This window comes from Mustela lutreola, chromosome 1 (genome assembly GCF_030435805.1).
Source record: "Mustela lutreola isolate mMusLut2 chromosome 1, mMusLut2.pri, whole genome shotgun sequence".
NCBI lineage: Eukaryota > Metazoa > Chordata > Mammalia > Carnivora > Mustelidae > Mustela > Mustela lutreola.
The window spans coordinates 117175066-117202309 of record NC_081290.1 but is presented as its reverse complement, the minus strand read 5'-3'; the positions used below and the strand labels follow the sequence as shown (position 1 = coordinate 117202309).

Below are 27244 nucleotides of genomic sequence, written 5' to 3'. Positions count from 1 at the left end.
CTTTTGTTGCCTATATTTTATAACCTCTTTTGATACTATATAAATACACATCTTATTCCTGCCACAGTGTATCATAAAACTGCCAGTAAACAGTTGATTTTTTTATAAAGTACTAGTTACCTTGTAATTAATAAAGATACAATATAAATAGAGTAAGATAATGACTGCTGTAGCTTTCATTGGTAGAATAATCCCTTAGATTTGGGGATATTTTCACCTTTGTGTTCTATTCACAGATACCAAATGATTCTAAAACTTAATAATGTTTAATTCCTTTTTTTTTAAGTGAGAATAATTTATTTAAATGTCAGTGTCCTTACTCCTCCCCTGCCCTGTGCCCTTACTTTCAATCCCTAGAATAAGGTGTTCAGTTTCCATTTGATAGTATCACTGGACCTTTTAAAATGAAAATTTAGTTCTTTAAACATAAATAATTATGGTAATGTTCACATCAATAGGAAAAGTGGTCTGAGATAAGTGTCATTCACTACATGTAGCATCATGTACCTTTGTACAAAAGTACAAAAGATGTACTTTTGTTATTTCAATGAAGTCTCTAAATGTTAAATTAGTGCTTTTTCTTAATATAGTCATCACCTATCTGTATATACAAATACACAAATTAGATCCTTATTCCTCCCTCAAGAATTCCTACCTCTGCACATCACTGTTTCCCCTCAAGACTTCTCAGTATACTCTTCTGGCTTATTTTGCTATTTGCCCTCTTAAAGAATGGGAAGGTGAGGGGAGTGGAGGAGAAGGAAAAAAACATAATCTAGCTCTGATGTTTATGGCATGAAAGTCAATTAATTTTCAATCTGATTGTTGTTTATTTTTTCTGTTCCTCTTTCCTAATCTTAAGCAAATGATTGGGAAATGGTAACTGGACCTTTGCTTCCAAGTATGGTTTAAATTGATATCTCACAGTTGCCACTGTACACAGAATTTATTTGAGAATTCATTAAATGTGTCAGAAGAATGTCCAGATTCTAAAGCTAAATTAAAAAAAAATAAAGCTTCAGTTTACAGACTTCTATACATTTGAAAAAAACCTTTAAATCTTTAGTAGTTTTAGTGGAAGTTAAGATTTTTATAATAATTTTTGGAATATTTTATTGGGCAGATAATGTTAAAGTTCATAGCATCTGTGGATATTGTGGATATTGCCTCAATTTCTCAGCTGTTTGGTCTCTAACTCTTGATTGTGCTTTTTCTTTAGGATGTTTTGAATAATTTGGGATCTTGTGAACTGGATGAAGATGACCTAATGCTTGATCTAGAATTTTTAGAGGAACAGAATCTTCATCCTTCAGGTAAGTGTTAAGTAAATACATGAGCTCATGCAAGTCTGATCCTAATCATTTATCAATCATTTATCAATAAACTTTATATTGTTTAGGATGCATTCAATCTTTTCCATCTCCAGTTTGCAAATCATATGTACAAGGCACATGCTAGGTACCATTGACACATGAATCTGATGATCTTATAATCTATCATGGAAATATAAATCCAGTGGAAGACCATTATAAAATAGGAAAAAAATTCCAATGAAGTCATTTCAAAGAAAGAAATTGCAATTTAATACATAATGGAAATTTTAATATTTCTCTTTTTGAGAGAAGAAGAAAACTGATATGATCCCATTACTTACTTATTTTATATAACCAAATGGAGGTTTTATAGATCAAGGTTTACTCTTAAGAATCTTAACTGCTTCCATAATAGCTGCATAGGCTAATACTGAAGCAAAAAGGTTGCAAAATTAATAATTCAATTAATTTTAGTAACTGTCAATAATGACCACAAACACACAGAAACACTGAGTTTGTAGTATGAGAGAAATAAATTATTGTTGAAGGAATTAAGAAGGGAACTCATTATATTTGTAATAGTGTAAATTTATAGTAAGTATAAATTGTTTTATCTTCAAATCCCAAAATTACTCCTGTTAAAGTAGATGGTAGGGATTGTTTATTCATAGTTAGATATTTGGGTACAGGAGAAGCTGTTGTTTACTTTTTTGTTTTTTTGCTTATAACATCTTGAACATAGTCATTTTCAAATTGAAGTAGGAATAATATTAGGGTGCATACAAGTCTCAGTTGGTTAAGTATCTGACTCTTGATTTTGGCTCTTGTCATGATCTCAGGGTCGTGGGGTCAAGCTGCACATCAGGCTCCATGCTGGGTACGGAGCCTGTTTTAGATTCTCTCTCTCCTTTTCTCTCTGCCTCTCCTTCTGCCTCTCTGTCTCTCCTCTCTCTCTCAAAAAAAAATATTAAATTGAAACTTTAAAATCTTGGCCTTTCTGCATATATTTATGAAAATCAGCCTGCTGTATTTTATATATTATTCAATATATATTATATTTTATATATATAATATATTATTAACTTCTAAGAATTAAACATCTCTAAGGTTATTTCCACTTCTAATATTTTATAATGTTTTTTTTGTTTATGCAGTATTTTTCTATTGTAGATAATATCACATTAAGAATTATCAAAAGAAGCTAGTGTTTATATTTTACATTTCACAATGTTTATATTTTATTACTCTGTACTATAGGCTGATATCCAAAGAAGTCACTTTAAATTTTTTTCTAGTTAAATACAAATTTAGGATAATCATTTTTTAAAACATTCTTGCTGTAACTGATTTGACAGATAGTCTTTTAAAAATGGAGATTTTTTTCTCATTTTTGTACAGATACATTATACAATTTTGTCATTCATGCATATTTATCTTAGAAGAATTACGTATAGTGATGATTTGCACACTTTTTGAGGGAATTTGTCAATATTTAACCAGACTATATATACATTTACCTTTAGATTCAACTATCCAACTTCTGGAAATTTAATTGTAAAACACTGGAAATATGCAAAATAATGCATCCAAATATCTATTCATTGCAAGACATTTATAATTACAAAATATTGGAAACCCTCAAATGTTCTTCAACAGGACATTTGTTGAATGTACGATGGTATACTAAGCAGCTATTAAAAGAATAAGAAGATGCCTCTATGTGCCCTGGCGTGGCTGTAAGTGTATGTTGTTGATGGAGAACTTTGCAGTTTGGGGTTAGACTGGCAATACCTAAATCCAGTGATCACTAACATCACTAAAATTGTAACAACTAGACATTTTTCCCTCTCAATGCAGTGCCTGGAGAAGTACACAGCACTACCACTCCTGCCTACATGTACTTATATCTGTTCCGTTCTCTTGATTAAATTGTGATTTTGCAGGAAATATTTGGATGAGGAGAGAGGGAATCCAGCAACCAAATATAGAATATGAGGAATTTTACAGCATAATGATCTGGTTCCTTAAGCAAATAAATGGCATGTAAAAAGGGGAGGGATATTGTAGATTAAAAGAGGCAGATGCTGTGTGACATCTTTGTTGGCACACCTGAAAAACTTAAAACACTATAAAAATATATTTCTGGGTCAGTCAGAGAAATTTGAGAAATGACTAAATTATTACAGAATTATTTATCTTGTTGGGTATTGAATATTTTTGTTTTGTTTTTTAAAGAAAATTTAAAGAGGCATGTGGTTGAAACAGTATGATATATGACATTTACTTTACCAACAAGTATGGAAGAGGGAATAGATGAAACAAAATTGTAGAGTTGTTGAAAATTTTCAAATCTGAACAGTAGGTGTTTGGGGTGAGAAGTTTGTGCCTTAATTGTAGTATTTTCTTGTTTTCAGATTTTTAAAGATTTTCACAATAAAAAAAAATAAAACCAGGTATTAATTTGAAAGAATTACAGATGATGTAGCAATCTCAGTTATGTTTGGTAGGCACTCATGATGAAGAGCGAAGGGTGACTTTAAAATATACAGTCTTTAGTTCAATTTATTTGGGAGCAAAAAGAAGCATTTTTAAACTTTAATTTCATTTTTTATAAAGTAATGGGTGCTATGTACTTCATTAGTTTATTGTAAGAAAAAAGATGATATGATATACTTAAAACTGTACATCTCCCAAGACTATTTCAGGGTGTAGGTATCTTAGTTGAAGCCCAAACTGGAATACCTCTTTAATCAACTGAGTTAACTAAATTTTTCTTTAGGTAAGTGACCTCCCTTTGCCTACCTGAAGTACAATTCTGATATATGAAATATTCTTTAGAGTGACTTGGGTTTGTTTAATGTTCCTTTAGAAAATGTGTTTTGAAAACCTGTTTCACAGTGGATGGCACATTATAGGCCTTGAAAAAAGCCACAACTATCTGTTTATGCATGTTAGCTCAGAAAGAAGTTCTCGGACACCTGGGTGGCTCAGTGGGTTAAAGCCTCTGCTTTCAGCTCAGGTCATGATCCCAGGGTCCTGGGGTCGAGCCCCGAATTGGGCTCTCTGCTTAGCAGGGAGCCTGCTTCCTCCCCTCTCTCTGCCTGCCTCTCTGCCTACTTGTGATCTCTCTCTCTCTCTCTCTCTCTCTGTCAAATAAATAAATAAATAAAATCTTAAAAAACAAAAGAATTTCTGATTGAATAGGTTTTATGCAATTTATATTTTTGTTAAGCAACATAATTAAAGGTCTTCTCAAAATATAAGAACCTCATTATTGATAATTGATATTGATAAAAAGCTCATTCATGCTAACCATTTTTAAATGATAGTTTAAATAAAAGTTATTTTTAAAAGTCTGAAAACTGAAATAATGATACCATTAAATTCTATTACTAAAAATCAGTGGGGGGTTTAAAAAAGTTTTTTAGGGTAAAACATTTTCAGTTTTTGGTTCTAGAGTCTTATTAGGGCAAAGATTTATAGCAATTTACAGAAAGGCTTAATATAATGGCCAAGGTGATTTTTTTATAAAAAGATACTTCTTTCAACATGTATACATTGGACATTGCTCATATTGAGTGATTTAACATACAAAAGACATTCTAAAGTATACAGAATGCGTAGTAAGTGTAGATAGTTAATATTCATATAATATGAATCATTGTTAGTTGATGTGCTACTTGCAGTTAAGGGATAAGAGCTAAAATATGTCAACTAGGGAATTAAAATATCATATAGCACAAACAAAGCAGATAAAATAGAATTTGAGTTGTGTGGCTCAAGGTCTTTATCATAGAAATGCCCAATACTTGCACAATTAAATGTGTATCTAGGTGTTTCATCATGTTGTTGAAAATTATACACTTATGACTATACCTACCTTGGTAAAAATGACTGTTCATTATTGTGGTCACAATAATTGTGGACATCTTTTAATACGCTTTTTTCCCATTCTTTGCTATCTGTATTTTCATCTAAAAGTGAATTGTAAGTTTACAGATAGATTTTAAAGTTTGTTTTTGACCAGTTCTGTAGACAATTTGAGTAAAGTTCCACAAATCCTTTTAATATATAAATGTTTCTACGGAGTCCTAAATTAACACACTCCTTTTTAAAAGGAAGAGGTAGTACAAATAATAGTACAGATGAGTATCTGTTTTATAGTGCAGTAAGTGAATATTATTATTATTATTATTGTTATTGAAAGTAAGAAAGGACAATTTCAATGAGGGAAAGATTTATGAATTCAAAGTGAGTTCTCAAAAAATTCTGCCTTAGGGAGAAAAAAATAAAAACAACTATTCTGAATAATTTACTTTTATCTTGGCATTATCTAACTTTATCTTTGTAAATTCTAGTATAAAAGTGAAGCTTTTAGATTAAAAATCCTATGGATAAGCCCTCAAGGTGTCTTTAATCATGTTTTTCTTGAATAAATGTTTAAATTACTTTTCTGGATAATATTTTTAATAAATAATTAATATGCATCATGTTTCAAATACAGGATTATCAGTTTGTTTAATGCTAGACATTCATTTCTCCTGTGTATTATATTTATTGTTTCTTTACTTAGCTAATCATCTATAATGTATACATGACCAAACACAGTTTTGATTAAAAAAATTAGATGCTTTTTTTTAATATCTTGATAAATTAAAAATATATATTTGTGACTCTTCACTCTCTTATATATTTCTCTTCACTCTCTTATTTATTGTTATGGTGTTGTTTTTGCCACAAATTGAATCACTCAAGATTTTAGTAGTGATGTTAGGTATATCTCAGTAGTGTTTTTTGGGGAAAAAAAGGTACAAACAAAATTTACTAGCATTTAACATCTCAAAGACTCAAATAAATGACCTTAAAATTTTCTTTACAGGGGCACCTGGGTAACTCAGTCAGTTAAATGTCCTTCAGCTCAGTTCATGATCCCTAAGTTCTGGGATCAAGCCCCACATCAAGCTTCCTGCTCAGTGGGGAGTCTGCTTCTCCTTCTCCCTTTGCCTATGCTCCCCCCACTTGTGCTCTCTCTCTCTCTCTCAAATAAATAAATAAAAATCCTTAAAAATTTTCCTTACAGTGAAATATGTGTTATGAACTGTATATTCTGTGAAACAAAAAATACCAGCAGTATTATTTTTCCTTATTTTTCTTTATGTGGTTTTACATGTTTGTGTGGAGGATTTTTCTTTCTATTCATTTAAGCATCTTGCAAAGTAATAATCACTCAAGGAAAATAGAATAATGGTAAAAAAGATACAAAAAATAAGATGATACTACAGGTGAGGTTGGCACACAAAACATACACTAGTATCACCATAGTGAGCAGGAAGTGTTACTTGGAGTGCTTTCCTAACATATGTGAAGAAGGAAGCTCAACCAGTTGTGTGATTAAAAATATATGCCATCAATCATTCAGTCAACCAGTGCATTTTATTAAATAAAGAATTTTTGGGCGCCTGGGTGGCTCAGTGGGTTAAGCCGCTGCCTTCGGCTCAGGTCATGATCTCAGGGTCCTGGGATCGAGTCCCGCATCGGGCTCTCTGCTCAGCAGGGAGCCTGCTTCCCTCTCTCTCTCTCTGCCTGCCTCTCCATCTACTTGTGATTTCTCTCTGTCAAATAAATAAATAAAATCTTTAAAAAAAAAAAAAAAAAAAAAAAAAAAAGAATTTTTGTTACTAAGAACTGAAAATTATTTTGCTCACATGTCTTTATAAAGTATAAATGATTGATATCAAGAGCAATTTCTTCAGCATCTCCTTTGAGTACAATATGGTGGCATCTTGCTACCAATTCAGTAGAAGCAGTTCTAACTGTTCACATAACAGTGTAGCAAAAACTAGGAATTTTATGAGGATCCTGCTTTGTCCAAAAATAAAATTCAGTTCCTTGTACATATTAACATTCTTTGGGTAATTTTAACTTTGGAAATAGTTGAAGTAGATGTTGTCAATCATTTTCCTCATCTTACTTTAATGTAATTGTCATAAAACCCAATAGAATATCTAATGTTAAGTAATATTACTGCTTGATGAGTCCACGAAAATGAACTGTTGGCAAAATGTTACCCTTCTGTGACTAAATAAGGTAACTTTTCTACAAATAGTTGTTACCATAATGCCAGTTAAATATTAGACAGTGCATAGTTTTGATAAAGAAATAAGAATAAGAATTTGAGTTTTGCTTTCAGAACAGTTCATCTTTAGTTCTTCTTTTCCATGGTAAACTAGAACAAGGTCATATTTCTATTTAGACTTTAGACTGTTTGTAGTATTACCTTCAAAAAATGATGCGAAACATGCACCTGACTAATTTGACAGTGAAGCATTGTAATCAAAGTTAAAACACATTTTGGTGTTACCTGTTTGGAATGCACTCATTAAAATGCCATTTTCCCAATTCTTTTCTTGACTACTAGAAGTTGGTGGTGCATCATTTTTAGCAAGTAGTAGCTGGATATCCAAGTTGATGGAAAGGAAAACTAAATGCCTAAATGAGCTATGTTTTTTTCCTAAGCGGTCTCAAGTTAATGCTCACAATAACTCTCTGAGAGGAAATCGCATCTTAAAGATCCATTCTAATTAAAGAAATGACAAATTAATATCAAAGTGAATAGGCACTTTGGAGACAGACATATTCAAGTTAGCATTGTAGCTGTACCACAGTGACCTTGTGCAAATGACCGGATTTTTTAAAGCAATTTTTTTTTTTAAGATTTTGGTTATTTATTTGACAGAGAGAAAGATCACAAGTAGGCACAGAAGCAGGCAGAGAGAGAGGGAGATAGCTGGCTCCCTGCTAAGTAAGTAGAGAGCCCAATGCGGGGCTCAATCTCAGGACCCTGGGATCATGACCCAAGCTGAAGGCAGAGGCTTAACCCACTGAGCCACTTAGGCACCCCTAAGCATTTTTTTTAAATTTGTAAAATGACAATAAAGCTATCTCAAATATCATCCTAAGTAGGAGATATATTTATATGCAAAATGCCTTTCATCGTTGCCTAGAATAAAATACGAGCCCAGTAGAAGTTAGTTATTCCTCTTGACTTCTTAATTCCTCATCATAGAGTTTTCCCAATCATTGGTATTTTTTATAGTCCTTAATTTCTTAATGCTTCATCATGATTATCTATTGTTTTAACATATACTTTGTCACTTTAATTTTTTTAATAAAGTTTTCTTTTTTTTTAAGATTTTATTTATTTATTTGACAGAGATCACAAGTAGGCAGAGAGGCAGGCAGAGAGAGAGAAGGGAAAGCAGGCTCCCCCGCTGAGCAGAGAGCCTGATGTGGGGCTCGATCCCAAGACCCTGAGATCATGACCCAAGCCGAAGGCAGAGGCTTAACCCACTGAGCCACCCAGGCGCCCCTGTCATTTTAATTTTTATAGTCTGAATTCTGTGTATCATTTTAAGTGGTGTTTTGCTAGGGAAGCCTGGGTGGCTCTGTTGGTTAAGCCTTTGACTCTTGATCTCACCCAGGTCATGATCTCAGGGTCCTGACATGAAGCCTTGCTTCAGGCTCCACACTTAGCAGGGAGTCTGCTAAAGAGTCTCTTTCCCTCTCTCTCTCCCTCTGCTCCTCCCCCACTGTTCATGCATATGCTCCCTCTCTCTCTTTCTAAAATAAATAAATCTTTAAAAAATAAGTGATGTTTTCTTAGTACTAATTATTCAAAAATTAATTAAGGCACTTTGCTTATAACAGGTGGTACATTTCCTGGTGTTAAAACTAATACATTTAAATGTATGGAAACATTTTATTCCCAGACAGTAGTCATGTGTCTAAAATACCACAACATATTTCAAATAGTAATTCTAAAAGAAATAATAAATTTCTTGTGTTAAATATTTTAAAACTTATTAACCCAAATCTGTAATGTTCAGAGAGAAAACCAGGTTGTTACTTTGTATTAAATTTGGTCTTTTTTGTTTGCAAAGAAGTTAGTTGAAAATATATTTTCTTTATTTATCACTGTTTGATAAAAACAATGCAATGGTCATTTGGATGATTGGGTGAAGAAATTTTATTTTGTTTTTGCTGGTTATTTTGGATGTTATATATAAAATCACCTAGGGCAGTATCTCTTGGTATATTTCCAGATGCAAATGGAGAAGTAATGGCCGAATGATATCAATTAGGAATTAATTAGGTAGTTGCTAAATTATTTTGAGTTTGATGAACAAGCAATATAAAATTCTGCAGTGAGTTAGGAACTCCTCCTGTGCCTATTAATTAAGGAGGTAATTTTTGTTATTAATTTTTAATGGAACTAGCACAGCAGAGCTGAGATGAAACCCTAGTGGCTTTGTTAATATGAATGGTAATGTACAAATTGCAACAACATTCACACAGGGAAAATTATAAAAATTAACTATAAGTTTTTACAAGCTTTGATATGTCTGGGTCAGAAAATACGTGTAAGCTATCTTCAGTGTCATTTTAAAAGCTGAGAAGTAAGTGACACTTAATTTTGGAGGTATACCATAGTAGCAACAAATCTGAACTCTGAAGTTAGGCAAATCTCTGCTACCAACCAGGCTGTATAAACTTGAACAAATTATTTAATCTCAGTTTTGCTTTTTTCATCTTAAAATGGGGCAATAAAAGTATCTACCTCATAAGTTTGTTGTGAGGAATAGTAAATTAAAGTGTAGTAGAATGTCTGTATCACATCTGGCATATAATATTTTTAAATAACTATAGCTAATACTATTTTTTACAGTATGCTTGATAAAATAAGATATTCCTGAGGATTAATAGAAACCCAGTCTTGCTGATTTTGGTTATTTTTTTTCCAGGCTCTATTAGTAGAAGATCTCAACCATATTTTCAAGTAAAGTATTTCTCAAATTTTAAGTGCAGAATGCCACAACACATGCAATTGATTTTGTGATTATCGTGTATTTCCAAACTTACACAATCATATTAAATAAAAGAATAATAAATAATATTTACTGAGTTTGTGTGCCAGTTCAATGAGGTAAATAATTCTTCCACACTGAATAAAATTGAAGCTTTGAATAATAAAATACTACAAGCAAATAGATGTCTCATCAGGGCCCAAAGTTTGTCTAACTCTGAAGGCTCTGTGTTAATAATCTTTTAAAAATATTTTATTTATTTATTTCAGAGAGTGCACAAGTGAGAAAGAGCACAAGCAGAAGGAGTGGCAGAGAGAGAGACAGAGGCAGGCTCTTGGCTGAGCAGGTAGCCTGATGTGGGGCTCAATTCCAGAACCCTGGATCATTACCTGAGCTGAAGGCAGATGCTTAACTGATTGAGCCACCCATGTGACCCTGTGTTAATAACTTTGACTAATAAAATTAATTCATACACAGTTTTAAAAACACAAGTACACAGAAACTTTTAAAACTGGCTCTCTTTTTTTTAGTATTCCCCCAAAATATTTATAGATTTTATTTTATATATTTTTTAAAGATATTATTTATTTATTTGACAGACAGAGATCACAAGTAGGCAGAGAGGCAGGGAGAGAGAGGAGGAAGCAGGCTCCCCGTTGAGCAGAGAACCTGATGTGGGGCTCGATCCCAGGACCCTGGGATCATGACCTGAGCCGAAGGCAGAGGCTTTAACCCACTGAGCCACCCAGGCGTCCCCCCCAAAAATATTTAATTTGATTCGACAGTTTTTTCTTTTTCACTGTAGTTGACCACTTCTTTTCGAAAATTTAAAAAAAAAAATTGAGATGTAGTTCACATACCATTTAAGTTATGCAGTTCACAGGTTTTTAATATATTTGCAGCATTGTGCCTCTGTCATCACAATGTAAGGTTAGAACATTTTTGTTACGCTGAAAAGGAGTTGTACCCGTTAGCAGTGACTCATCACTCAACACACTTCTAACCCCAGGTAATCACTAAGCCACTTTCTGTCTATGAAGATTCGTCTCTTCTGGACATTTTATATCCACAGAATCATACAATATTGGTCTTCTGTGATGGGTTTCCTTTGCTGAGCATAATGTTTTTTAAGGCTTATTCATGATGTAGCATATATGTGTGTGTTTGTGTGTGTGTGTGTGAGTGTGTGTGTATCACTACTTCATTCCTTCTTTATGATCTTACTAGTATTTCATCTTATGGATCTATCACACTCTTTCTGCAATGTAAATATTAAATATTTAATATATAAATTTTGAACAAAGCACTGCTACCTAAGCAATGGGCCAAATAAACGAAAAATCAAAATATGTCTCAAAACAACAATAAAAAGAGAAAACTCAATATTCTTAAACCTACAGGATGCAGCAAAATAGATGTTAGGGTGAAATTTATGCTATAAGTATTTGTATTAAGAAGAAAAGTTAAATAGTATGACACCACTGGGACTAGAAAAAGAAGAATTTTATCTGAAATTTAGTAAAGGAAGAAAATAATGAAGACAATTCAAAAATAAATATAGAAACCAGAATAAATAATAACACTGAAAGAAAAGACCAAGTTTTTCCAAAAATAAGTAAATAAATAATAAACAAAATTGGCAATGGTTTAACTACATTAACTAAGAAAAAACTAGATGGCTCAAAAACCAAAATGAGAAATGGAAGAGAAAACAGTACAACAGGTACCATAGAAATACATAGTATGGTAACAGATCACTATGAATAGTTATCTAATAAATGAGATAACATAGAAAATAAAACCAGATAATTCCTAAAAATGTAAAAGTCACAAGATTCAATCATGAATCTTGAGTCCAAGAGATAGGAAATCTTCTTAGACCAATAACAAGAATTAGAAATTAAGTTGAATTAGAAATTAAAAATCTCCAGCTCGGGGTATCTGAGTGGTTCAGTGTGTTAAGCCTCTGCCTTTGGCTCAGGTCATGATCTCAGAGTCCTGAGATCCAGCCCCACATTGGGCTCTCTGCTCAACAGGAAGCCTGTTTCCCTTCCTCTCTGCCTACTTGTGATTTCTCTCTCTGTCAAATAAATAAAAAAATCTTAAAAAAAAAAAAATCTCCCGGCTCAAAAAAGCCCATGGCTGTATGGTTTCATTGATGAATTCTACTAAACATTTAAAAAAATAATTAATTACAGTCTTTTATCAAAACCGTTCAAATAATGGAATAGAGAGAGGGAGCATATTCAAAATTATTCTATGAGGCCATTATTACCCTGATACCAAAGCAGGATAAAAAGAATAGAAGAACAAAAAGTCTAGTTTGTCCAATGAAGTATTGCCAGTCTGGCTTTCTTTTGACATCCATTTGCATGATAAAGATTTCTCCACCCTCTCACTTTCAATCTGCAGATGTTCTTAGGTCAGAAAATAGTCTGTTGTAGGTTGTATATAGATATCTTTTTTTCTTCTTCTTCTTTTCTTTATCCATTCTGACACCTCTGTCTTTTGATTGGAACATTTAGTCCATTTACATTCAAAGTAATTATTGATAGATAGGTGTTTATTGCCATGTTATTACTTTTCTTTCACTGTTTCTGAAGATTTTCTCTGACTCTTTCTTGTCTTTGTCACTTTTGGTCTCTCCTTTCCACTCAGAGAGTCCCCTTTAATATTTCTTGCAGGGCTGGTTTGGTGGTCATGAACTCCTTTAGTTTTTGTTTGTCTGGAAAACTCGTTCTCTCTCCTCTTCTGAATGATAGCCTTGCTGGATAGAGTGTTCTTAACTGACCATTTTTCCTATTCAGCATTCTGAATATATATCATGGAGCTCCCTTCTGGCTTACCAAGTTTCTGTTGAGAAATCTCCAGTTAGCCTTGTGGTTTTTTTCTTGAAAGTTAAGGACTTCTTTTGTCTTGCTGCTTTTAAGATTTTTTCTTTATCACTATATTTTGCAAATTGAATTATATGTCTTGGTGTTAGCCTGCTTTAGTTGATTTTGATGGTAGTTCTCTGTGCTACCTGGGTCTGCATGTCTGTTTCCTTCCCCAGATTAGGGGATTCTTTTAGCTGTTAACTTCTCCAAATAATTTTTCTGCCCTCTTTACTCTCACTTTTTCTTCTGGGACTCCTATAATATGAATGTTATTACATATGATGGAGTCACTGAGTTCCCTAAGTCTGTTCTCATGTTGCATCATTCTTCTTTCTCTCTTTTCTTCAGCTTTAATATTTTCCATTATTTTGTCTTGTAGGCAACAAATTCATTCCTCTGCTTCTTCTAGCCTTGTGTTTGTTGTATCAGGCCTGTTTTGGTCTCATTTATTGCATTCTTCATCTTTGATTGATTCTTTTTTAACTCTTTCATTTCTGTGGTAAGGGTCTCCATGATGTCTTCTTTTCTCAAGCCCAGTGTGTATCCTTACGATTGTTGCTTTAAATTCTCCATCAGGCATGCTATTTATATCTCTCTTGCTTAGATCTCTTCCGGTGGCCTTATTTTGTTCTGTTGTTGGGGATGAATTCCTCCACCTTGGCATTTTGTCTAAGTCTCAGCCTTCTCTGTGTGTTAGAAAAGCCAGTTAGGGGGTGCCTGGATGACTCAGTCATTCAGGCGTCTGCCTTTGGCTCAGGTCATGATCCTGCGGTCCTGGGATACTGCCCCACATTGGGCTCTTTGCTCAGCCCAAGCCTGCTCTACCTCTCCCTTTGCCTCTCCCATTGCTTTTGTGCTCTCTCTCTGTCAAATGCATAAATTTAAAAAAAACCTTAAAAAGAAAAAGAAAAGCCAGTTATGTTCCCTGGCCCTGAAAGTAGTGGCCTTGTGAAGAAGAGGTCATGTATTGCCCAGGGTCTGGCACTTCAGGGAGTGTCTCCAGTGTGTGCCGCATGTGCTGTGCTGTTGTGTTTTGGCTACTCTGTCCTTTGGGCTAGTTTTCTGTAGAGGCTCTCCTTGCCTGCTGCGAGCAGTGTTTGTTCTCTGGCCCGAATATGGTGAGTTTAAACTAGGTGTGCTCTGATCTGCTTGTGAAATGAGACTTGATGCCAATTCCACCAGAACTGAGGCCCTGCAGAATGCTCTGGTCAGGGACAAGGTGTAGACAGAAGTTTGTGCTGGTCTTCTGGGGAAGGGGCCCATCACACTGGGACTGAGGCAAGTTTGACTGAGAAGGGCAGTGCCTTGGGAACGGAGATAGTTGGGGCTTGGTGTAAGCAAGTCAGGCATTCACTGTTGGTGCTGCACTGCTCCCTTCAGGTGGCTCCGTGTTCATGCTGAAGGGTGTGGGAGGACAGTGGTGCTGGCCAAAACCTTTGTTACCAGAGAGGCATCTCAATGAATAATCTCCCACCTGTGTGCTCCAGAAATACTTCAGTGTCTGCCCCGGGTTTTCTCTCGGTCTTCCAGCCAAGCCTGCTGACCTTTAACGCTCCACACTTTTGAGTCCTGCTGGTTGCAAGAACTCATGAAATTCAGCCCTTTTTTATTTTCCAAGCTGAGGATCATAGGGGAATGTTTCCCTTGTGCATTCCCCTGTGTGTTCCTCTTTCTCTTATCCCTGTCCATGGTCTTGGCTCCCTCCCCTCTACAGCACCCCATACTCTGTTTCTCCCCTGAAGCACATCTATCTCTGCACTCCTACCTTGCTCAATGTGGCCTCATTTCTCCCTTTAGTTGTGGAGTTTGTTCTGTCAGTCTTCAGATTGGTTTCTTGAGTATTTAGGATGATTTCATAGTTACCTAGTTGTGTTAGTGGGACAAAAGAACCCTAGGGTCCTCCTGCTGTGTACCCCCATCTTATAAAAAACAAATAAACTGGCTGTCTTTTTCTAGTTGTTAGCACCACTTGTATAGATTTGCCTTTGACTTCATGCAAGAAACTGAAATTGTATTTATTTACTGAAGCAGCATTGTTTCAAGCATTGGTTGAGAACTTAGCTGTTCTCTTGTTTTGCTCTGCTTTTAAGCTCTAATTTGTAAACTCTTTGGATTATCGCTTTCAATCCTAACAATTCTCTGTAAAGTATTACCATTCTCACTTAATAAATGAAGGAGCAGAGACCCAGAAGAGTATTGTTTTTGATCCAAGGTTAGAGAACTAGTAAGTGGCAGAACTAGGGTTTAAATTATTACACTGTTGTGACTTGATGCCTACCTCCACTTTTCACTCTACGAAGCCCTCAATGATGTTTAGATTTCAGAAAGAGAAGTTCTAATGAAGGTGCGAAATGTTTTCTCGGAATACACTGTTGGGGTAATACTGTAGTAAGGATGCAGCTTTGACATTAGTTGTCATTTCACGCATGGGTTTCATCTGCTGGAGCTATTGCACTTGACATATATGCTTTAGAGGTTAAGTATCTGTTATCTGCTTAGTGACCATTAGATGGCAGTCTTGTTCTGATAATGATGATAGGAGCCCTGTCATGCAATTTGTATTCAGCTTTACAGTTTACAAGGGATTTCAAATATGTTATCTCATCAAATTATCACAATAACACTCTGAAATAGGTGTTAATATATCCCAAGTATGTGGAAGAAGGAAATACTCTGAACTTAAAAACTTACTGAAGTTCACACAGCCAATATTAATCCAGATCTTAATGTTAAATGACAGGTTCTTTTCACTATCTTTCTAGACTTCGCTGCTTCTAATATTACATACGATTTTTATATATTCGGTTACATACTTTCCAAAGCCACTGAAAATCTTAGTAATGTCCTAGAAGAGGAGTAAGAGTATTGTTTCAACCAAACATGCTGAATGTGGTGAAAAATAAGGACTCCTCTCCAAAAAACAAGAGAAGAGGCAAAGAGCTTTCCGAAGTAGACGGTCGTAAAACACAACAGTGTGGGTCCGTTTAATACAGGAACACACATCTCCATCTGTTTCAGTAGGTCATGAGGCATTACTGTATTATAGTCTTATTACTTCACTGCATTTTTAAAAATTAACATGAGCCCTGAATAGTCAAGAAAAACGTGTATTCTGCATACTCTGGTAAGATGGACAACTATATAGTTCACTTTGGAACTTTATCTACCTGAATTGTTTCTTTTTAACCCTTAAAATGTTAAGAGGAAGATTTCATCAGTTCTTCATAAACTTTTTACTATCTGGAAATATTATTTCATAAAGATTGAATATTCTAATATTTTGAATATATTTTGTAATACTTCTTATGTAATTTTTATATTTTCCCTGTATTCCTTTCCCAAGTTCTTGCAAATGACTGACTAGATATAAAGAGAGTTGTTTGAAAAGGTTTGTGAATTGTCATCATTGAAAACAAAATAATTTATGGTCTGTCGATAGGGTATAGAGATCATGATATTACATTAACATAGACTATTTGGTTAGCAGTAACCCTTATTTTCAGGATACACATTTCAGTATTTTAATAGTCTTATTTAATAGTTTTATTAGTTCAGTTATTCAATAATTTAATAGTTTTGTTTACTTGTTTTGATCAGTTTATTAACCTACCAATTGATTAATTCATTAATTGGATAGTTTTCAATTCCCATTTTTCAAATAACAACTTATTCAAGATACAACATCCACCTGGTGCATTATTTTCCATATTCAGTTCACTATGTTAAATGGGGTACTTAAATGGCAGAAGAATGGCCCTAACTAGAAGAGCATGTCAGATATTATGCAATAGAGGACCCTCGAGTGGCTCATTCCGTTAAGAGTCTGCTTTTGGCTGAGGTCATGATCTCAGAGTCCTGGGATTGAGTACTACACTGGGCTCTGTGCTCAACAGGGAGTCTCCTTCTCCCTCTACCTCTCCCCCTTTGATGTGTGCATGGGCACACACTCTTCTTTCTCTGTAATAAATAAATAAAATCTTATGTGAAAAATAGTTATTAAAGAGTGGAGCTCCTCCTGCCTCTGCTTCCCATGAATGTTCAGAGTTGTAAAGGTCTTGTTCAAGGTCATTCAGTTAGTTTGTGGTAGAAACAGGCCTGTTGTTAAGAAGTTGACCAGCTCCATACACACAATTGCAATTAATTATTTTATTTCTTACTCTATCTGCCGGCAGAGTAAATCATTCGTATTTGTGGATTTAAAAGTGCTTCTGGCTGTTTTGCCTTTCATACTATCCTATACTTTTGGAGGATTGCTTTGGCTACTAAGAGCTTTCAGATGGAACAGTTTTCAAAATCTAATCAACTGTAGCTGTAAAATGTTTACACATTCTGACCTAATTTAATATTAAATGACAACAATTTTAATGAAGTCATAGAATTTACTTGTAACCTGCTATTGTAGCGTTTCATACTGTTATAAACTGTCTTCGGCAGTGCAAAAGGTCACTCAGTGGTCCAAGTTCATTAGAGGATACAGTCAAAGGAAAATATTTCTTTCATTCAGCATGGTTTTCCTGTAGCAATTAGAAAGAAAATATGTGTCTCAATATAAAATTTCATGGCCTCTTACAATTATGTGGTGACATCTCCATACAATTGCTTGAATAATGCCGACAACATCAGCTGTCACTGTCAAAACGAACAAGTAATTAAGAAAGCAAATGCTGGTCTTTCTTCTGAAGAAGTAGAATATTTATGTATTTAAAATTGTTCACCAGTAAGAAAAATAACCACTGACATGAAACATAATTTTCTACAGTGCCTGTGGCAGAAATGAGAGAAATAATGAACATTCACACTATTACGACAAATTAAATTGTGATTGTATACACTAAAAACAATTACAGAGTTTCTGTTTGTTGGATATAAAATTTTAATAGCATCATTTTATCAGGTATTCTATACCATCATACTCCTTTTATATATATTCTGATTCCCATCTTATTAATCAAATTTCCAAGTTTACAGTGGAGTTGGGGAACACTTATTCTTAAGAGGACCACCTTTTCTATAACCAGACATCTTAGTGTGCTTGGATGACTTAAATAAGATCACGATTTGTCTAAGTAATTAGTAGATTTGAGTGATGCTGTGATACTCCTTTCACATGCTGGCTCCCCAATCATTTGACAAGACTTCACTCAATTTATTCCTCACTGTGATTAGGGAAAAATACCACCTCCACTGAACATTGATTGTTTTTTGGAAGGGGATGAACAGATGAGGATTTATTGAGGTTTTATAATTTGATTTAAGGCAAATCCTTCAATTTAGGGATGGATCAGGATGGGGTAAAAATCATGTTAGCTTAGGAGTGTAGAATTGGTGGAAGCAGCACGACAAGGATTTTAAGGTGAAAGGTTTAACGATTCTTAGGGCATCATGTCTCTTGATGCTTTCTATTGAAGAATTGATGGGGCTTTTGGGAAATCCGTATAATAAACAATAACATTATTTGGAATACTTAAGATATTCCAATAAAGGCAAAGAAATAGTATAATGATGTTCATGTAGGCAGTCACGTGTTTGGGGTTTCAGTCTCCCCGCTGAGAGAAACAGAAGGATAGACTATTTTTAACTGGAGGCATGATCCATCCAGATTTTGATGATTGTTTTGAGATGTCACAATCACATATCAAGTCATCATCTCATCATTCATGAAAGTCAGATTTTCCTTTTTTCTTTTTTTACCCCGCTGGGTGACCTTTTCTTTGCTGGATCATTTGATGGAGCAGCAGAGTTTAACATCACTTAAGATTCTAGAGATGACACATCTGAAGTCTGCAACACAAAAGAGTAAAAGATTCTGATCTGGGTTTGTTGTCCACTCTCAGCAAGGAGTCAAGAGTGCCCAGATTAAATAAGAATATTGATTTCATCCCCATTCTGAACTGCCCTCTGAACCAGATACGGGGTTGTTAACCAAACTACCTAATTTTCTGATACCTTTGTTTTAGGCAGGATATTTTGGGTAAGAAGACAACAGTGTTTTCAGCGTAAGGCTCAACTAGATAGGAAGGGCAATCTTTCCCAAACTAAAATATTTTAAAACTTTCTTACAAGTACGACCTATTCCTCAGCATCCTAAAAATAACAGGATATATAAGACGTTTATCTGAGTGATGGATTAAACCTGCTTATCGTTATAAATTTGTCCATATTTAAAGAAAACTAAGAGGGGCGACTGGGTGGTTCAGTGGGTTAAAGCCTCTGCCTTCGGTTCAGGTCATGATCCCAGGGTCCTGGAATTGAACCCTGAATTGGGCTCTCTTCTCAGCAGGAAGCCTGCTTCCCTTCCTCTCTCTCTGCCTGCCTCTCTACCTACTTGTGATCTCTGTCTTTCAAATAAATAAATAAAATCTTTAAAAAAAAATAAAGAAGACTAAGAGACCAGAACAGACTGTTTTATTGTTTTCCTGTAAGATTTTTTATGTTACTTAAATATTATTCATAGAAACTGAAAGATCTGGGCTTTTTGAGGGGGAAATCTTGGCATTATGAGAAACTTAGGTCTGCTCCCTCAATTACAGTTTTCCTAGATCGGGGGGAAAATAATAGTAAAAAAATATTCAAAGGAAAATAGAAATGGAGGTTCTTCTTAGTAACATGTTTCATTGACTTGAAGATTCACGTTATTGTACATTTTAATATCTCTGATGGTATGTTCATAATGAAGATATTTTTACCATTTCTTAGATTGACACTAATTTTGCTTTTCTTTTAAAGGAGTACATAAAATGTGTCTTGCCATCACTGGTGTTTTAGATTTAAAAAAATATATGTTAGTTAAGAAAAATAGGCATCTAAGAGACCTATGGGGTGAAATGCTAACCTGTGTGTCTACAATTTCAGACAGATCTCCTCTATTTCAAGGACCCAGAATAGCTTCCAGTTCCAATTGGGCTACTTAACAGAATCATGTTTGGTTTTACATTGTCCTATTATTTGCAAAGGAAAAACATTTATTTTTTTAATATTTTATTTATTTATTTATTTGACAGAAAGAGATCACAAGTAGGCAGAGAAGCAGGCAGAGAGAGAGAAGGAAGCAGGCTCCCTGCTATGGAGAGAGCCTGATGTGGGGCTTGATCCCAAGACCCTGGGATCATGACTGAGCTGAAGACAGAGGCTTAACCCACTAAGTCAGCCAGGTGCCCCAGAAAAGACATTTATTATCTTTAGTATAGTGTTACTACCTGCAGTACTTATACTTATCTACTGTGTAGTTTATTGTTTTGTGCTTATTTATACATTTACATGTTCATGTTTCTCCCTGCCCCTACTTACTATGATCTCCATTATCCTTCCATATAAGATTTACTACCTGTGAAGAAGAGATTTCCGCTACTAAGAATTACTTTTTTCTATCATATTCTACATTTTTTATCACACTGTGAAACTAAGAGAGGTCAACTTCAACCATCACTTAGAAATACTGACTCCAGAGTCTCTACCTTCTGCTTCAGTCTTTTTCATGATGTATAGATATGTGTATTTAACAGTCTGCTAACAGTGTCATCTGATGTCACTTATATGCTTTATATTTAATAGATTCAAGATTAACCTTATTCTTCCTGCCTCTTGATTTGTTCTTGTCCTTTTATTTTTTCTTGGTGAATGAAAGTAATTGTGCAGACTACAAAATTTGAAACCCAGTGTCACTAGCATTAATTCATTGCACTTTTCAGCTATTTTAAATTCTACACCTTTCTCTCTACAGTTCCTATTTCAGCCTTAATTCAGGCCAGCATTATTTTCCCCCAACTTTGTGTGACACAGTTGGTTTTTGAGTTCTCTTCTCTGTCTCCAGCGTACATTAGTGCCATGTTTTTTTTTCTTTCCGTGCCAGCTTTGATTCAGAACTCAGGGTCTCTTTCAGTTTTGCATTTCTTATCTCACTTCACAAAAATTTTCCATCAAATGAAAACTTTCATGATGAAAGTTGACTTCATTTCAGATCTTGGAGTCACAGGAAATAATCATCTGTTGCAGGTGAGAACACAGAAATTTAAAGTACACCAGGGGAAAGAGCATAGAGTATTCGAGAGTCCTGTTCACTCTCTCTTCCAGAGTTTCCTCCATTTCTTTTCAAGGGCCACATTCTTCTCCAAATTCTGACCCATTTGTTCTTTTCCTTCATTTAATTCATGCAAAGCAGATAATCAGGGTACTCTCAGGCCCTGGGCTCAGTTAGCCCAAACACCCTCAAAAATGTTTTAGCAAACCATTTTCCCAAATAAAGTAGGGTTCTCTTCTAGCTGGATACTCAGAACTGCTGCGAGAGGGTTAATCTCCTCTGTTTCCTTACAAATGCTTGTCTCCTGTTGTATCTTAAGTCTGACCTCCTCTAATCCATTCTTCACACTGCCCACAAGGTGTGTAACACATCAACCTGATCTTGATCACTGACATATTTAAAAATCTTTCAGTATTCTCTACTACTTTCATTATAAATTCCAGTTTTGTTAATATGGCTTACAGATGCCCAGGCTTCAGCTCTCACTGGTTGATTTTTTGTTTTTGTTGTTTTTAACATACTAAGATGGACTCCCAGCAAATATTTACTGAAGGTGTACTTTCTACTGTAGGATTAAGCTAGGTGTTGGGTGCAGTAAGTAGGGGGGAATGGTTTAGCAGATTGTGTGACAGGAGAATTTCACGGAAGTGAAGCATGCATTGACAGAACGGGAGACAATCGTGCTAGATGAGTGACTTAAATGCACTAGTCTCACTCACCTCTGTGATGTTTCAGTGCTGCTTGACATACTCTTTCTTATTAACTATCAAAGTTCAACTGCTAAAAAAAAAAGTCTGAAAACTCCTGATTTATTTGAAGAGTGAATATGTGCTCATGATAAAAAAAAAAAAAAAAGGTAATACTAGGCAATGATGATAAGGGCTAAGTAAATCTAAGATATTATATCCAAGGGGAAGGGATATTTATGCAGGCTGGTTTAGGTGGGAGAAGCTTTAGGAGAGGTTGTACTTGAACTGTACTTAAGTAAAATTTAATAAAGGCTGGAATGGGGAGGCATTCCATAAGCAGGAATCAATATAAAGAGATTAAAGAAATAAATATTTAAGTATATCTAAAAAATAAGGTTAAACCAGCCTTCCAAAAGTAAAGATTACTTGGGTATTATACCTACAATTTTAAATCCTGTTATTATTTTTTTCTCACATGTTTTTAAGTAGTCTAAAATAAAATAAGGCTTTGCTTTTGATTTGCTATAAAATATTAAATATATAAATATTTGAATTAAAAGATAACTTGTTCTTTTTATGACTCTGCTGATATATATCAATAAAAATCATCATAAGGCATTAACCAGGAATAATAGTTCTATGAATCGGGACTTGGCAATAATACTTTTCTAAATAATGCTTTACTTCTATTTTTAGCAGAATGGCTTTCAAGTTCTGAACAAACTTCTCTATGAAAATGTCTAAAAGTATCTTTTAAAATGTGTTTTATGAGACAAGAAAGTGATACATTTACAGAAAAAGTAATAATCCTTAAGGGGAAATCTTTAAAAGTAGTTATAAAAGGCAACTTTCTTTCTAATCAGGCAGTAGCTAGCTTGTTAATGTGAAAGACCATTTTGGGGTTCTAGTAGCCAAATCTGTATTCATATTTTTTACTCTGGTAGAAACTAATACAGGCACTTTTTTTCTAGTTCAGTTGCTTAGTTTTTTGAGAATTCTTTCTCTAACACTGGGAATTAGGACAAAAATTATTAGTTTTTTTTTAAAGATCATATCATTTTAGGAAAGGAAGAGAGCTTAGATATGTTCTATCCCAATAATCTTTACAAACGAGGAAATTCAAACCATGAATAACTTGACTTTGTATTATCTAACTTGCAAAAAATAAGGGATATAGGATGGAAGGATTTAAATTATATTTTTGGATATACATTTTAATAAAATTAATGAATATATTAAAATATAAGTGAAAGTTTTGTTAAGTGACTGTGCGTTTAGGTAATGTACTGCAGGCCCTTTTATGACACCTTTTAAAAATTGTGGTTGGCTCTAGGCGTGCCTGTGTCCCTCAATTGGTTAAATGTGCAACTCTTGATTTTGGCTGAGGTCGTGATCTCAGAGTCCTGAGAGTGAGCCCTGAGTGGGGCTCCATGCTCGTAGGGAGTCCATTTCTCTCCTTCTCCCTTTCCCTCTGCCCTTTGCCCCACTCATGGGCTTTCGCGTTCTCTCATTCTCTCTCTAAAAATGAACAAATCTCTAAAAAATCCTGTGGTTGACTTTACCCGACAGCTATAGTTCAGAGCTAGAGTCATTATTTTTATGAAGCATCTTTAAATACCCAGTGAAAAGAAGACTACAGTTTGAACAAAAAGTTTTAAGCAGGGTCATTTCTTTAGCAACTCTATGATCTTGAGTGTACAGACACATAACCAAATGTAGATCTGAAATTCCAAGTGTAGTTTAAATTTGATTTTAATTATATTCGGTAATATATATTTATGTGTGCTAATTCTGAGCTTAGAGGCATGATGAGATTTTTGTTATTCTAGAATCAAGCAAACTATATTCTTAATGATTAGAATACAGTGTTAATCAGCCCCATTTTGCAATCTAGCTTTTATTATAGCCACCAGGAACAAAAACTCATTTCTGTAAGAAGCATACCTGTGGTTTTGTTTTATTAGCTAGATCTTTTACTACTGACTGGTCCTGCCTGACACAATTTGCAGATTTGATGCCCATAGGTTTAAGTCAAACAGCTGTTACAGATGGATTTGCTAATCTAACTTTAATTTTTCCTTTTCTGTCTTTATATTTACAATACCTCTCAGGAGATGCGTATACTTTCCAAGAGTATGAAAGCTTTATCCTATAATGAGGAATGCAGAGTCGTTTTATTAGGCAGAATTTTACAGTTGAATCTGTCCTTTTTCCCCCCCTCTGTCTTCATTACTGTCTTTTTCTGACCCATGTCTTTCTCTCTTTCCAACAAAAACAACAAAATTCTTTGATACATTTAGTAACAGAATTTTATGGGAAAATATATTTATTTTTCATGTAATAAAAAATTAAGTAAAAAAAAATGTGAAACTCAGAATGGCAAAGTGATGCCTTACATGAAGCACATTGGTAATAGTGAACCAAGTCTGCAGCCAGAGAATGCCTTCTCCTAGGGGAAGTACTTTATGACACATACCTCATATTATTTACTTTAGGAGATGCTTCTTGTTTACCTTGATTGTCTGTTACACACTTAGATGGTCTTACTTAAGCCTTTGAATTTATTCTCATATATTTGATTGCTTATTTATAATAAGTACAGGCTTGGATGTCTGCATGGTAATGCTGCTCAGTCTACAGTAGGTGCTGTTTAGCTTAGTGTTTCCAAAATTAGACAGATGCTAAATGTGATTTAAAGTGTTCTCCTAATACTAAAGCTGTCAGAAAACTGCTTATTTCATGATAGATTGAGAATTAATAACAAAAATTATATATTCAGAATTCTGTGGCTATGGAAACATTTTTAAAAACTAGGTAAATATCTTTTAGAAACATTTACAGTGAAGTTAATTTGTGTGCAACTAAAACAGGTCAAACTGAACTATGGTTTCTATTGTAAGTCAGTATTTTGTTTTGTACATTGAGTTCAATGAATAGTTTTAAAATCTACTTATAAGCTGTAGTAAAGAAAAGAAAGGCATATTCCCTATTCTCATAGGCTTGCTCTGTGCTTTTTTGTTACAATAGGAATAGTTGAGTGAGTGAGTGTGTGTGTGTGTGTGTGTGTGTGTGTTTTATCTTGGAGTCAGGGGAGAAGCAGGGGAGAAAGAAAGAAAGGATTAAATAATAGATGAACATGTAAACTCATTATGAAAACATAATGATAAAAAAAATTTAGCCTTAAAAATATCATCCTTATAAAAAGATGACCATACATTCAGTGACCCATAGAATGTTGATTGGAAGTCTCTGAGAATAGTGATAGACCCTGAGGCATTTAAATATATTTTATGAGGAAAACAAATTATAACTATATATATGCTTCTCTTTAACCATGCATGTTTGTTACAAAGCAAATTTCATTTATTAGATACTTGCTAGAGAATTATCATTTTGTCAGAGTGCTTTTGGATGAAGAAAAATAGTGTACTCATGCTCATTTACTCAGTTGCTTTAGAGAAGTAAAAGTCACATTGAAAATAGAGTAAGTGGTATGGAATAAATCAAAATTCAGGATTAAGTTGACTGTAAATTCTTGTTTTCTTTTATTGGAAGTAAATGTCTTTATTGAAAGTTACCATTTTATCCAAATAAATTATATAGATACTCTATACAAAAGGAGGGGAGCATAACTTTCCTTTCCTTAAGTGTGGGCTATGAATAATGCCTTCCTTCCAAAAAGCACAGGATGGTGAGTGTGGGAAAAAACAAACAAACAAACAAACAAACAACACTGTACGGTTGATTATGATGTTGTGAGCATGGTACTTTACCCTCACAATCTTCCCTGGAAAGCCATAACCCCAAGCTAATAATGGCAAAAATTTCAAAAAATTTCAGTGAAGGAGACTTCTACAGTACACCTGAACAGTAGTCTTCAAAATTGGCAAGATCGTCAAAACAGGGAGTTCTGCAATATTGTCAAAGATAAGAGTAGCTGTATGAAACATGACAGCTAAATGTAATGTAGTATCTTGGGACAGAAAAAGGATATTAGGTAAAAACTAAGGGAATATGCATAAACTGTATTATTCAGTTTATAATGTAACCATATTATTTCATTTTGTAAGAAATGTACTGTACTATTATAACATGTTAGTGATAGTATACATTTTGTATAGGGGGATATAGGAAAGTACTATTTGCTTTTTTTTCTGTAAGTTTAAAACTGTTATTAAAAAAGTCTATTAACAAAAAGAAAATATTACTTTAAAATTATTTGTTTAGTATTCACTTTCAGAGGAATTATGGGTAGAATAAAGTGTTGATGAAAAAAGATAGAAACACATTACCATTACGAAATGCTTACATTGTAAGGACAAAAGAACATTGGTTTACATGAAGAGCTGTTTTAATGGCACAGGTCTGTTGGCAGTCCATCAGAAGATAAGCATTTGCATTAGTAAACTATAATCATAAAAAGTGAGTTTTCCCATGTAACCTTTATAATTACATATAGTATATAATTAAAGGGAGTAAGAGTATGTATGCTTATAATTCAGGAAAATATGATGCAATTATATCTTGCTTCTTTTATTCCCAAGGTTGTAAAACAGTGTTTATGAACAGAGTTTGAAGTAACACCTGGGATTTGGAAAATATTGTCAGAAGACTGCGTAAATGGTGTCAAACTGCTCTTGGTGACTTGATTTAAGAGAAAGGAATTATGTCAGACTATATTTTAAATGACATAAGCATATGAGTGACTTACAACTCAAAAAACTTTAGGGTGAAAATTATTCCTACAATAAAAATAACATCAACATGTTTATGTTCATGTAGATTATGTGACTTGTCAAAATTTAAGCAATGTGATTATGCTTATGTTTGGCAAATGTGTGATTTGAATGGTTTGTGAATTAATACTCAATTTTTAATTCTTTAGTTGGGATGAAGGTCATAGGAGTTGGAGGTAATAAACTTTACAATGCTAGAATTATTGCTTAATATTTCACATCATTTTAACAGACAGAATGTGTTCAGCAAATATCTGTACTTTAATACATAATTCTTAAAATGACCCAATAGGTAAGAAAGGAGAATGAATCATTCATTAAATGAAAGCCAAACAACATTCTGTGAAAGCATAAAGATGGAATGGTCAATTCTAATGTCCAGGGATGGGAAGTATTAGAGAAATCTCCAGTCTTTATGGACCAAGTCTGGAAAATCAAATGAGATACCCATAAGACAGTAAGGTGGATGTGATATTTGTGCCAGATGTCTTCCAGACAGTACCAATGCTCAAGAATTTAGGAAAAATGTAAATACTGGTGGTAGTTACTGAACTGTAGTTTTTACCTGGTGTACTTCTGAAGAGGGTTTCAATTCGTACTTTCTTATTTGTAAAAATTAATGAAATTGCAGTTACAATGTGGACTCATTTTATACATTGAATGAATTTCTGATAAATTGTGAAAATGCGTATTTACATATCAATTTATATCTAACATTTGAATTTCTATTTCTGATGTATTCTGATGAG

The 27244-nt window shown here is 34.1% G+C and overlaps 1 protein-coding gene across 2 annotated transcripts in view; it reads left to right on the top strand.

The window, feature by feature from the left end:
- The window catches only part of CCSER1 (coiled-coil serine rich protein 1), a 753833-nt gene that overhangs the window by 248265 nt on the left and 478324 nt on the right, over window positions 1-27244 (top strand). For both annotated transcript variants that reach the window (XM_059172757.1, XM_059172747.1), the window contains exon 4: window positions 1220-1313. In XM_059172757.1, coding sequence (XP_059028740.1) covers window positions 1220-1313 — 94 coding nt within the window. The remainder of the gene's footprint in view (window positions 1-1219; window positions 1314-27244) is intronic.